This window comes from Crocodylus siamensis, chromosome 4 (genome assembly GCF_052110815.1).
Source record: "Crocodylus siamensis isolate JL-2025a chromosome 4, ASM5211081v1, whole genome shotgun sequence".
NCBI classification, from domain to species: Eukaryota; Metazoa; Chordata; order Crocodylia; family Crocodylidae; genus Crocodylus; species Crocodylus siamensis.
Genome location: NC_143398.1, coordinates 162,735,051 through 162,748,491, shown reverse-complemented (window position 1 = coordinate 162,748,491; position 13,441 = coordinate 162,735,051). Strand labels below are relative to the sequence as shown.

The 13,441-nt window shown below is 42.8% G+C and overlaps 1 protein-coding gene across 2 annotated transcripts in view; it reads left to right on the top strand.

The window, feature by feature from the left end:
• The first annotated feature begins 8,707 nt into the window (after positions 1-8,707).
• Positions 8,708-13,441, top strand: part of FAM117A (family with sequence similarity 117 member A) — a 35,443-nt gene continuing 30,709 nt past the window's right edge. The window contains exon 1 of one of the 2 annotated variants that reach the window (XM_090044700.1): positions 8,708-13,349. In XM_090044700.1, the coding sequence (XP_089900826.1) occupies positions 13,223-13,349 (127 nt within the window). In that variant the 5' untranslated portion in view covers positions 8,708-13,222. The remainder of the gene's footprint in view (positions 13,350-13,441) is intronic. The other variant, XM_090044699.1, reaches the window with a different exon arrangement.

Genomic DNA, 13,441 nt, shown 5'->3' with positions numbered 1-13,441 from the left:
CCCTGTTGGGAAGAGTATGGGATTGGGTAATGTTTGTTTGTTCAACAGCTTACCAGAATCTTTCTCACATGTGTGCATCTACGTTAGTGCTAATTTTACGGGCAGGGTGATTCAATGGATTTTTAATGAGATGTAGAAATGGTTGCAACTTAGCTTGCTAGTTCAAAATTCAGTCCAAGATTGGAATCGCAGGAGGAGGGTAAAATCTGATGGCTATTCAGTGACTTGTTTCTGGAATATTCCTAAAATTCCTGTCCAGGTCCTAGTGAACAGGGATCAATATCACAAAAACACCAGCATTGCTGACGTTTGTTAAGTTGTGGGGGAGGGGCCCAAGAGCTACAGATCAGCTTTGAAGGTCAGTAGCAGAGAGATTATGATATAAGTGTGTGTGCGTACCTACCCATATTGTGCTTGTCTCAACCTAGTGCAGTCAGTCTTTTACACAAGCAGACTGAGTGACTTTTAAAAAATGCATTTAAAAGAGGACATAGGGTGGTGCTCTATTTCCTTTTGCTTTTTTGTTTCTGTGAATTGTGTTTAAATAAATTTCCTTGCATACAGAACTGTGGGCTGGGTCTAAAATGAAGATGGTGCTTTTATCATCTCTGTTTTTCAGGGCTACCTTCATCACCTCTGAATTAGGAACAGTGCTTTGACAGTGTCGCATTCACTCTGACTTGACTTCACCACAAGATGTCACTCTGAAACGCTGAAGTTAAAGGGGCTAGATCTGCCTCCACACATGAGAGTTGAATTATTTATTTATGAAGGAAAAACATTTTTTACCGAAGGATTTATCAGGTTCTTGAGATGCGCTTTATTCCATTAACCAGGTCTGAATCTTATGAAGAGGGCCCAGAATGAATAACTTTTGAGTCATGTTGGGTAGTGTTTTTAGAAGTACCTAGTTGACTTAGTTTTGGAGAGTGAAAATAGAAATGTGACTTGGGCACTTAAGTGCCTACATACTCAGAAGTACTTAGGAGCTTAACTCCCATCACTTTGCTTAGGAGTAAGACTTCTAAATGCCTTTGCTCTAGGCCACTGGTTCCCAATCTGTGGTATGCTTACCACCACTGGTATGCAGACACCCCGTCAGTGGTACGCATTAACAGATTTATTATAATTTATATGACAAAAATTTGCTGATGGTACTTGAGGTTGAACTGAAAAATTTGCTGGTGATACTTAAGGTTGTATCATGTTAAATTGGCAGTGTGCAATCTATCAGTTTGGGAACCGCTGCTCTAGGCTTCAGGAGCATAAATGGTCTTGGAAAACCAATGGGACTTGGGCAGTAATGTTACCTGAATGAGTCTGAAAGTGATCTATTGTCCATATCTCAGCAGCACAAGCAACTAAAAGGGCATCAAAGAAGAAAGCTCTGTTGGTAAAACATTGTAGCTCATCTGATCAGAAAAACCTGCCTTTGTAATAACCAGGGCCATTGATAGATAGTGGTTAGGGCAAGAGGCCTCCCATACTTACTATGAGAGTATTAAGTGATTTACCCAAAGCTCTAGTGTAACAGCCACGTAGACCAAACCTCACTGATTGTTCATTATCTCTATATTTTTATGGTCTTGAGTTACAGCAGTGAATTACGGCTATGAATATGGAGTGGCTACAGGCTTCCCACTCCTGCTTACGCAAATTCCCTAAATGTGTACCAGATGGTTGCAGTTGCATTTTGTTCCAGCTTCCTAGAGTTCCATTTTTAAAATCTGTCCTTCTCTTCTCTTGGCCAAAACCTCTGGCCAGCAGAGCAGCATCAGAAAAGCTTCTCAACCCAAGCACATACGAGGACAGTTTCCACATTCAGCTCTTCTTTCCCTGCTGAGATCAAGCTGTACGTGACAAGTGGTCACCATCTTCTACAAAAGCAGCACTGCAGTAAGAGATGATGAGGCCTTGATGCTGCCAACTGGACGCAGCTGACTAGGCATCTTGAATCTGCTTCTTATGCCTTGAATCTTGCGTTGGTGGCATTTGTGTTGGTGGAATTCTGATTTGGTAGCATATTACATCCCTTCTGCATGGGTGTAAATGAATGCTGGGAAGTGCAAGGTAGTAGAGAATCTAGTTTGGACTAAGGGGAGATGAGATTTCATAACAATATGCATGGCCCTGCAAATGCATTAGCCTCCACTTATGCTGAAATCAGGGGTGCCAAGAACTTCTCAAGAGGTCTTAGTTCATTTCTGGGTCAAACATAATGTGAGTGAACTTGTATAACCCAGGTAGACTGTAGCAGTGGTAAAGACCATCTAGACTGCTGGATTTGTTTCTTTATCATCACAATATACTATTCTAGTGGATTTAGCCATTAAAATATTCATCATCTGTTGCATGCAAAGGGGACTTTGGTTTTGGGAGTATGTGCCTACAGTCATTTCAGCAAACAGTTGGCTGGGATGGAAAGATGCCCCTTTTCATTCCCTCCTGCTCTGATCTCCCATGGAACACAGGACGGCACAGAATCTTCTTGTCTGGCAAACCCAAGTTTCCTTTTTTCAAGCCAGTTTGAATTTGAATGCATGCTGGCATGCAATGTAAACAACAGCTTCAAAAGCTTCAATATTAAATGACTGTCTTGGCCATGTACCTCTTACTGAGCTGGAAGGTTTACAGAACTCAGTTAGCTTTAGGTGGACAAAGGTATTGCAGTAAACTCCAAAAGAATCCTTCCAGTCAGTTTTCTGCAGCGGCTCTGGCATGCAGGCAGTCAACTAAAGCCAGCATTTTCTGGCATCGAGGAACAAGGTCAAGCTAGTTTGGCCCAGCTGACTTTTTAGTGTAGCGGAAAGCAGTCCAGTCTGGGTTTTGCTGAAAGCGGAAAAGTTTTCACTTAACTACAGCTGAATATAGCAAGACTTCTTGAATCACTTCCCTACCCCCTCCTTAAGTGCTTACTCTTATAATCGAATTCATTAAATAAAGCCATAACACAAATATTTTTTTTAAATAGAGTTAAAACCTTCTTATTAGACCAGGTGTTCTTATGCCTCCCTTGCCCCAGCTGTACCAAACTTCAGGTTTGAATGGGGGTTTGCTATCATATTGGCTGATTTTGGATTTATGACCTACTCCTTTTAATACATTCTTTCCAGTCTAGGCAGCAGTGCTTTCCAACTGCCTGGCACTGATGTTGAGGTCTTTTTTCCTAATCAATCAAGTCCTTTTGCACACTTCTTTAAAGGAAAACTCGGGTCACTTTATTCAGCCCAATGGCACAAACATTCATTAGGGTAAGAAGCATTTGTCACCAAGAATAAGACACTGACATGTGGGAAGTGAAGTTAAAAATGTAATCTTGCTAAGCATTTCTGAACCTGTCTCATGGGCAGTTATTTTCCATTAAAACTGACTCTGGTAAAGTTGGCAACCAGTTGTAGAGGCTGTAACCCAGTTTTCAACTAATCTGAATAATAACTAGTAAAAAAAGCTGTAAGAACAGATTATATCTGGTCATGTCCCTGAAGTCGGTGGATGACTGTAGGCAAAATCTGGCTTTCTCTCTTCTATTGCTTAAACAGCAGCTCCATCTTACTGTTGTCCTGCACCTTGTGAAGTTATTCCCATTAGGACAAAGTGTGTGCAAAACATTGTCATTCTGATTTGCTACCATCTATCTGTATGTACTTTGTATTGGTAAAATGCTACAAAATTGGGATGGTGAGTTTGTACCCATGAGCATGACTACGAAGGGCAGAGCAGTGCTGAATGAGCATAACTAGCTGCACTGCTATAGACCTTATTATTGTCAAGCCATTATTAATGCACGTGAGCAAACAATTATGCTGCTTTCCATTCTGCTTGCACTGTGCCAGAAATGCTCATCAGCATGATGGCTACCTTAAGACCAGGTTCCAGCTGGAATTGAAAGGTTTTTCTTTTTTCAGTTTATTTCTGGCTTTAAAAAAATTACTTCTACTGTGAACTCTTAGACTGTTGAGCTGGGCTGAATGTGGTATTCTTCCTTTGATATCCACTTTTTTTCCTCCATAACTAAATTTTACTAGTTACTAAAACAGCTCGCTCTATATTATTTCCTAATTTTGTGGGTTGTTGGGCTATTTTTGTAATGTGAACTCCATCTTGCTAGACAGAATTCCTGGGACCACCTTTCTTTCATGATAAATAACACTTCTGTGCCACATAAAGCAAAGTAATAGCAAAAAAGTATTAATGCACATTTAACTTCTTAGCAATTTCTTTGTATCCAGCAACCAAAGGCATCACCATTTGATCAGCAGGCCAACAGCTAATGCCCTGTTGACCAGAGTTTTAATTAAAAATAAACTCTTGTAAATTAAGCCATACACAATATTTTCTCCATTCCAGGCATGTAATGCTTTTATGTGTCTTCCACTGTTCAGTTTTTTTTTTTTTTTGTTAAGCAAGTTATGTTTTTTCACTTTGTATGTAATGTAGTTTCTCTCTTTACACCTCCCCTCACCCCTTCAGGGAACTACAAAGCATTGTAACTTTAGATAAGCATCTAATATAGGGTGACATTTAGAGCCATTTTATTGTGATACAGGAAGAGTAACAGATTTTTTTCTGAAAGGGAGGCAGTGGTAGAGCTAGGAACAGGATCCATGCATGGATCATTCTGAATTATAGCACTGCCACACTGCTTCCTTTACCAGGCCCTTTCTCTTATTTCTGAATCCCTCCTTTATCCAGGATTGATTCCTCAGTGCTTGACTGGCTTCCAGTCATTGGTGTTGCCCCTGCCCCTCATTTACATGCTCCTTTACTTCATTAGCCATACTGAACCTCAGTTAATCTTCTAGAATGCAGTTTCCTTTTCTGCTGTATTACATTCCATAAGGGGAGGGGGCTGCCTCTCCATGACTAAGTGCAGGCTGTCCCTGTCATAAGTCTTTGCTTTTGATAGGGGTTGTATTCTGCTTGTATTGAAGTAGATGGCATTAACTGCCACTGATCTCACTGTGATCAGGATCAGGTACTGAAATAGCTTAGATGCATGATGCATTCTCTTGGTTCACCTGAAGCAACCATCTCTAGGGGCTTGGGGAGGGAATGAGGCATTCCTACACTGCAGTTTACAGTAAGAATTTTGGTCAAGGATACAGGGAGTACAGAAAGTGGTTCATACAAAAAATGTCTTTGATCTATCACTTCTATGCTCAGCCCCTTAAAACCTAAGCTTGGTCTCCATCCCACCCATAGTAAACAGCAAGATGTTTACTTAATCTCGTTTTAGATTTTGAGTGATGGACCAGAATTATTAAATTGTAGCTAGATCTTTTTTTGTCCTAAGATGTTTTCCATTTGCTTTTCAGTTCCTCAAGCAATACTGACAGAGCTGAAGAAGAGCAGATAGTGGAATTGAGACATGTAATGGAGGGTTTTTTAAAGGTGTGACTCAAAGCAGTGTGGGGGGACTTGTTGCACATAAATAGATTCTCCTACACACTCAGAATGCAAGTGCTTAGCATAGCACACAATATACTCTGTCTTTAAAAAAGGCTTCTGTTTGGAGTTTATTGACTAGGTCAGCAATCTACTTCACATGCCACAGGACAGATATGGTAGATTCTGAAGCTCTGCTGCATTTTCTGTGACCAATGAGGCAGCAGGGTTTCTGGTAGTCTGAGAACACAGATCTGGGTGGGTAGTTGGCTCTCTGCATAGCTGTCTGCTATAGATCTGTACTGTTGCTTGCCTGTGCAGGGTTACAGTGGCTGTAATGGCAAGATTAATGGGAAGAAGCAGATATAGCATGATAAATAAAAGTTGGGTTCTTAACCTATGGCTATCACAAGACTATTGCTTCTTTTATCTTACAGCACAGGATTCAGAAACCGCCTTAATGGGGAGATGACTGCATTTTCTCTGCAATAACAGAGTGCAGTATCTAGGAACTAGCACATGAAAAATGTAAGTGCTCTACTTCTGCCACATTCAGAGCCAGCATAGTGATTTTTTTTTTTAAATAAAAATTGGGGGGGTGGGAAGCAAGCTCTCAAAGAGAGCTTTGAGCTTTGTACCAGAATATTCAGCGTACAAATGCCTGTTTCTGTACCCAATATCAGGCTGGATGATGTTGGGAAGCTCAGTGTTTGGCTGAGATTAAGATGGCTGTAGCCCCCTGGATGGTTAATAGCTGACAATCTGTCCCATTGTGGGCTAACTGCAAAATCTCCTTTTGAGAGAACTAAGAACTGATGTGGTCAGCCTTGCCAGTGACTGGCTTGATCTCTGTCTGTACCATCTACTTACACTTCAGTTCTGCTGTTCTTGGGGAGCTCTGCCTGAAAGAGTTGCCAGCAGCAAGCAATGCCCAAATGAACAAGGTCACAGACCCAGGAGATTCTTAGTTAAGAATCTAGGGAAGGGAAAAACAACTGGATATAGAAAAAACTAGGTCAGATTGGAGACTCAGTCTGGAATGGTGCTTCTCAAAGTAGCAAAGCTCTATTCCATCCCATGGCAGCTTGCCACCCTCCTTGACTGTATTTATAGCATGAAAGTTGGTCAGTTCAATCACTGAGATGCATTTGTACTAATCTCTCATGTCAGAGTGAAGCAGAAGCATGGAGAACCAATCATGTTTAGTTGTCCAATGGCAGGTGTTGGGGGTTCAATGGAAAGGTCTAAAAGCCTGGGGAAGTAGGGTTGGGGGTGGGCACTGAAGCTACTAGTCAGTTAATTTCCATAACAAGAAAATACAGCTGTAGCTGCATCTCTGGCATTCATAATTCCATCTTTCACTGGGTTTTTATGTTGGAGCTGTTTTCTTACCCAGGTGCACCATAGTAATTCCTTTTCCTTTTTCTTATATTTAGTGTCCCTAGCCAAGCACATTCATCTCCTGTTCCTTTCTCACTAGCCCCTGTGGATTTTCAAGAGGTAAGACTTATTTCAGGGAAGAAAATAGTCTTATTTTTGAAGACTTTTTTTTTACATAAATCCAGCAACAATCCAAATTAGACTATTTAGCACAAATGTACTTTTTAATACCTACATTTTGGTGGAACAGAAGGGACAGTACAGTTTGCTAGGACAACAGGTTCAAAATTGTCTTCTGCACCTGAAGTTACAATACAGGTGTGAGGTATTGGATGAACTGAGAGCCTGTATTTCTCTTTGAATGGAAGCTGTTGCTGTCTCAGAATATTCCTCGCCCCCCCCCCCTTACAATAGTATTGTGAATGTGGTCCTAGTGCTGCATCTTGGGAACTTCTGCACAGGGAGTCATCCCACAGAATTCCTAACTAAGCAAGAGGGAACTATTACATTTTTTACAAGGTGGCAGGAGTAGCATTTTGTCTCCAGTAACAAGAATCATAGCCCTTATCTCCTGTCTGATTATATCAGAAGATAAATAGCATGTGTTGCTTTGCTTCAGTAACTGAAATATTACAGTGTATGCACCACACGCCTTACAAGAGAATTTGCCTCAAAATGAGACTGGGCTGAATGAAGTCTTCACATCTAAGCATTACCCCATCTGCTCTCTGATGACATGCAAATTGAAACACCTGGCCTGGTGAGCATTAAGATATTTTAAGAGAACAGGGAGTACTGTACTGCTGTGATAGCCATTAGGGGAGATGCTCACTCCTTTCCCAAAATGCTGTTCTCAAGTGAGGCTGGCACAGAACCCAAGCTGCTTTGCCACCTCACTCCTTCCCCACTCATCTCTTTATCTAATTAAGCCACAGTTGCCCAGTCTCTGCTGCTTGTGTATGAAATAGGCCTGCCACACCCATTGTAGTAGGACAGACCATTCCTCCCCTACAACTGTACCCATTTGGAAGCAGAAAAATGTCTGTATCCATAAAAGAGAGAATCTGCTTGCAGGGTAGGCAGGGAGGAGAACTGCAAGAGCCTCTAGGTTTTTATAACTGCCTTTTGCAGTGAGGATTGGTCAAATTAAATGTTTACATTTGTAGCTTGGAATAGGACTAAGCTGCACATTGTGTAGTATTCTTTTTATACAAGCCTTGCCATATGGTATTATTACAAAACTCAGATGGAAGAAAGAGAGAGAAGATGATTCCAAATTTTACTTGAGAATGGCAGAAAGTCAGAGGCAGAGAGATAGTGAAAGGCTTTTCTAGGCCGTGGGAAATGCAAGGCCCTTTCTCCTTTGCATTTGAATAGCTCAGACTGCAGGAAGGAATGGAGATGAGGTTAGCTTGAGAGCCAAACTTTCAGACTACCTCAGGGCCCGATTTTCCAAATGTTCAACAACTGGTGGGTTAGATTTTTGGCAGCCAGCAGATCACACTGTGACACTTGAACACATTTTTTAAAAATAATTCTGAACTCTGAGCAACTTGGAAAACTTGGTACTTACTCTGGGGGTTGAGCTCTTTCAAATTTTTGGTCCAAATGAGAGAAGGAATGTGAATTGGGTGCATTTCTCAATCCCAATTCTGCAGTCTAACTCTACTGAGCAAAACTTTCATCCATGCAAAATCCCTGGGCTTTTGTGTGAGTGCATGGGGCCTGCATGCATAGAATTGCAGGACTGAAGCCTCATTTTGTACTGAATAGTATTTTTCCAAGAAAATGAACTCCTAGCAATCTTCAGGGAATTGGATTATTCCAGTCTACAAATGGCAAGTGGATAACTGGTACAAGAAGAAGCCATTGCATAGCAAACTGGCCCGACTTGTCTTCAACCTTATAGCACAGGAAGAACATTTTCAGTTCATAATGAAGTTGTGTTTCAAAACCTACCTTCCTTTTGTGTTTTGAGTATCATTGCTGGGAGATTCTGGGTTAAAAAATTCACTACTTAAGAATTCCTACAGTACCACTGTCCATGGAGATATGAAGTACAGAGTCCGTCCCTCAACTGACTTTTGTAGGTTGAGCTGAGTTTTGTGAGGTTGATAGTTTCTTAATGCTGTTTGACTAAATCTTAAAATAGCACTTTACTTCCTATATTTGTTTCTGTCTCTTAAGGAGGAGACAAAGACACTAACCTGGTAGCATAAAGCAGAATTAATCAAGTCCATCCACTGCAGTTAGTTATACCAGGGGCTAAATTTGGTTCAGTGTATTTAGCCACAGTCAGCTTATCCCTATGTTTTTGGTTTATTTACAGGATGTTGTTTTTGGTGTGGCATTATACTTGTACATTTTGATACCTGAAATGCTGGGGCAGTTAGGTGATGCTGAAATAAAGTACTGTTAAGGTTGATCCTAAATCTTAACAGTACTTTAATCTTTGATCTATGCATCTTATCCCCATATGTGGTTGCTTGATTTTCCTTTTCTATCCAGGCATCTCTGTGTGTAGTATGTCGTGGGGCTTTTCTGCTTAACCATCCTGTTCTCAAGGCCCTACTGTAAGACAGGTTCCCCTTATGGAGATCTGGAGAGATGACAGTGTGGAGACTTGGTACATTTTCTACATTTTTATTTGAGTCCTTTTCAGTATCTGTAGTCATAAGGTTTTAAAACTGGCAGAGTATCTTGTGGCGTATGAATTTAATTTAAAAACATTTTGGGGAGATTCAGTTCTACACCTCTTTAATTTAAGCTGTTCTCAATATGGGATAGGACTCAGAATCTACAAGATTGGGACCGCAGGGGCAAAAGGCCTGATTCAACTCCCACTGAAGTCAATAGTAACAGGAGCTGGATCATAACCTAAAATCTAGGCTAGGAATTAAACCCTTTATTCCAAGTTGAAGTGCAGTCTTCTTCAGCTATGGTTTATTTATGCTAAGGGTTTGCACTTTCCTAACAGACCAGCCCTAATCTATCGTCCAAGCCCACAGAGCTTTACTTCCAGCCCATCTAATGAAAGTATTTATGCCATGCTTATCACTGTGGCAGCTGCATAAATCCAAAATAGCTTCTTAAGCTTCTCCTTTGTTCTTCTCTTCCTTGCCAGCCAGCACAATTTTTAAAACTGTATTACTTTAAGGTAGGGGAGGCCTTTAGTCTCAGATATCAGCTAGACAAAGGGAAAAAATCTGTGGTCCATCTAATAATTTATAATACAGGTTTATTATTGCTCCTCAGCAGGTTTTTCTAGTTTAAAGACCAATTATAAGCATCCTCCTGACTTCAACTAAAATGGAGTTAGCCTAAAATGGAGTGCTTATGACAACCTCAGCCATATAGTAAGAGGTAGTGTCGTACCATGGACTGAACAGAGACATTAGCAGGACCTTCTGAATTCTACTCCTGGCTGCTAACTTGCCAAGAGACCTTGAGCACCTCCATCTTAAATCTTCCTGCTTCTGTTTTGGCAACTCTTTAAAAAAAAATAAACAAAAAAAAATGCTAATGTTCAGAAGCCTTCATCCAGAAAGGATCATGGTTTGTTTCAAAGCACTGTACAGTGTATTTTCATTAGTGAATGTTCATAAAACACTTCTACAAGTCCTTAAAATAGATGCAGAAAAATATCTTAAGAAATGGATTTCCTGCAGTTAACAGATGCTGTAGGAATGATTTTTGTCTTTCTTTCCCATTACAAAATGCCAGAAAATTATTCTGAGGAAAAAGGAGTTTTAGGTATTTCTGTTCTTGCACACTATATTTTTCATAAATAGCAACCCATTATGTACCAGTAGGTGACAACTCAGCCTAACCATTTTAGAAATCTTTGTTTTTAACAGCTAGTAAAACTACCTGAACAAACTTAGGTTGTGGGGTTTATTTGGCTTGTTTTACTGAAAAACCTGTATCTGGATGCCAGTGCTTAGACTATTATTTCAATTTCTGTCTGAGAGTATAGTGCTAGGAAGTACTGATGATCATTTTAATGTGGCATTATGCTATTTCACGATGCTTAGCAGCATGAAAAAATGACTTCCTTGTAAGAAAATACTAAAGTATAATATGTGATATTGCAAGTGATAAAACATGGTACAAAAGATGGGCTTAAGTGGGCTCTAACCTCCTGTGAGTGTTGTTTTTTTCTTAATTAAAAAAGGTTTCTAAGAATAGGTATCTTTAAAAAGATTTTTAAGCTTTTACCCCCCTTTCCATTCCCTACTTTTGAATTTCAGTAAGAGGTGACAACAGGTTTCCCTCACTTTATGCAGGTTCTGTATGTGTGAAATTGCTCTTATGCAATGACCCTTTCTATATCCACGATTTGTTATATGTGAGGTAAATTCACTCTTATGCCATGGGTGTGGTGGAAGCCCGCAGTCAGCTGCTTTGTGCAGTGCATTGTAGGAGTGACATGCACCAAAATATAGTCTCCTGTGTGGATTTGTGCTCCTCACTCGTGGTCTGCGACCATGTGTTTCTGTACTTGCCATCCCCATTATGATAGTGCCTTGTGCTTTTGTGTATTGTCTGCTGTTGGTGAGTACCAAAAGTGTCTTGTTAAAGTGGTAGAAATGGGTCTGGGGGTCTGTATAATCAAGGTTTTGAAACGTATCCCTATTTGTTACATTGTAAAGTGGGTTCCCTTTATACAAATTTGAGTTATGCACTGTTTTCTAGGAATGTATGTACAGCATAAAGTGAGGCAAACCTGTATAGAATTAGTAGTAGGCAAGTTGCTTCAGAAAGAGCTCTATTTGTACCTGGTCTACAGCCAGGCAGTTTGGTGCCTAGTGCAGGTTATGTGCAGAACATTTCCTTCCCCCCCCCCCCCATTACTATGTAATTACTTCTATTTGATTTGTTGCTTCCCCTCCTTTGCAAGTATGCCTCATACCAGTGCACTGTCCTCATTATGGTACTGCAGACATATCTGAACTCTGTGGTAGTTGCTCAGAGAGGCTCAAGGGCAAGAACAGCAGTTAAGGAGGCTGTGATGTCAGTTGCAATTGCATTGTGAACAAAGTACTTCAGTCTCTTGACCTACCATCTCATGGGAACCCTTCAGTAGAAAAAAATGAAATTGGGTACAGCTATGTGAATGCCTTGGCTCTAATAGTCCCACTGCTGCTTTTTATCCTTACTCAGAGTTGCTGTTGACATCAATTAAAGGAGTACTGTGAAACAAGTATTCCTTTTTACACCAAAAATCCAATTCAAGATGGTAAGTTTCAGCAACAGGTACTATTCCATATCACTTATTTCATATAGTCCTTTCAGAAAATAGTCCAGCCACATTATTTCTCAGCTCTGACTTCACACAGCAGAATAATCAGGACAATATACAATCGCTTCTTGCTTCTTTCCCCTGCATTTTATTCCAGGCCCTGCAGGAACTATTAGTAAAATCTTCCTGAACTGCCAACCCAAGGCCTCCTATTGTAAGGCCCATTACTTCCTGAGCTGCTTTTGTCAATAAAGGCATGGCTGGCAATAGGATTTGCTTTACTACCACCGCTGTACTAAAGGAGGCCTGTGGCTGCCAGTGGGCAGCTTCGATGGCACTAGACATTTGGTCAAGATAAGCATAGCCAGGCACAGCACTACGTGAGCTCAGGAACTTTTAGCTACTAACGTCTCCTTGTTTTAAAGGGGGAGACAGGCCAAGCTCCCCGTCTGCTTTGTAGGTTGACACTCTCGTTTTGTTCTGCCGGTCCCCAACGCCCGACCCGAGGCGCTGCCTGTTCTCCCCAACCAGCAGCGCTGGCGCTCGGCCACGGCTGAAGGAGCACGAAGCGGAAGCCAACCTAGGAGTTGCGCCCGCGCCGCTACTGGCCGGGGGACATCGGCCTCCTCCGCCTCCACATGGTCCCGCCGCTTAGAGCTGCACGAACACGCGCGGGAAGGGGCGGGCCCAGTCTCTCCCGCTCCCCTGATTGGCCGCCTCCCGGGGTTGGGGGGGGGTGATAGTACACAAACAGCTTTCGCTGTTCCGATTGGTCGCCGGGGCGAAGGCGTGGAGGCTTGGCGCGGCGCTTTGATTGGATCCGGAGAAGGCTGGGCTCTCGTCTCGCTTCTCTTTGTCATTGGTCCTTGAAGGGAGCTCTCGTCCTTATGATTCGCCCTTGACCGGCCCAAGAGGTGTAGCCCGCTAGCACTTCCTCCTCTTCTGATGGAGCCGTGGAGAAGGGGCGGGACCTCCCTCGGCATAGCTTCTCGTGGTTGGTCGTGAGAGGCCACCCTCCCCCGAGCCGAGGCTTGCGGACGGGGCGGAGCCGAGCGAGGGATACGACGGGCTCCCATTGTTCGGGGGGCGGAGCTGGCCGCCGCGTCCGCCAATGGGTGGCGCGGCCGGGCAGACAGTTCGGCCCCCGGAGTCCTGATAAGGGCCCACGCACGGCGGGGGTTATTGCAGCTGGGGCTCGCGGGCTCAGGGCTAGGAATGGCGGGCGCAGCCGGGGGCTCCTGCTGCCGGGGCGGAGTTGGGGGGCTGCAGCCGCTCAGAGCCACCGTCCCCTTCCAGCTGCAGCCGCGCCGCGGGGCGGGCGGCGACGCCAGCTGCCGGGCAGGTAATTGACGGGGGGCGGTCCGCGGGGCGCGAGCGGCTGCCCCCGGCCCCGCCGATGGAGCCCTGCCGGGCCGTCCTCCCCTGCCCCTTCCA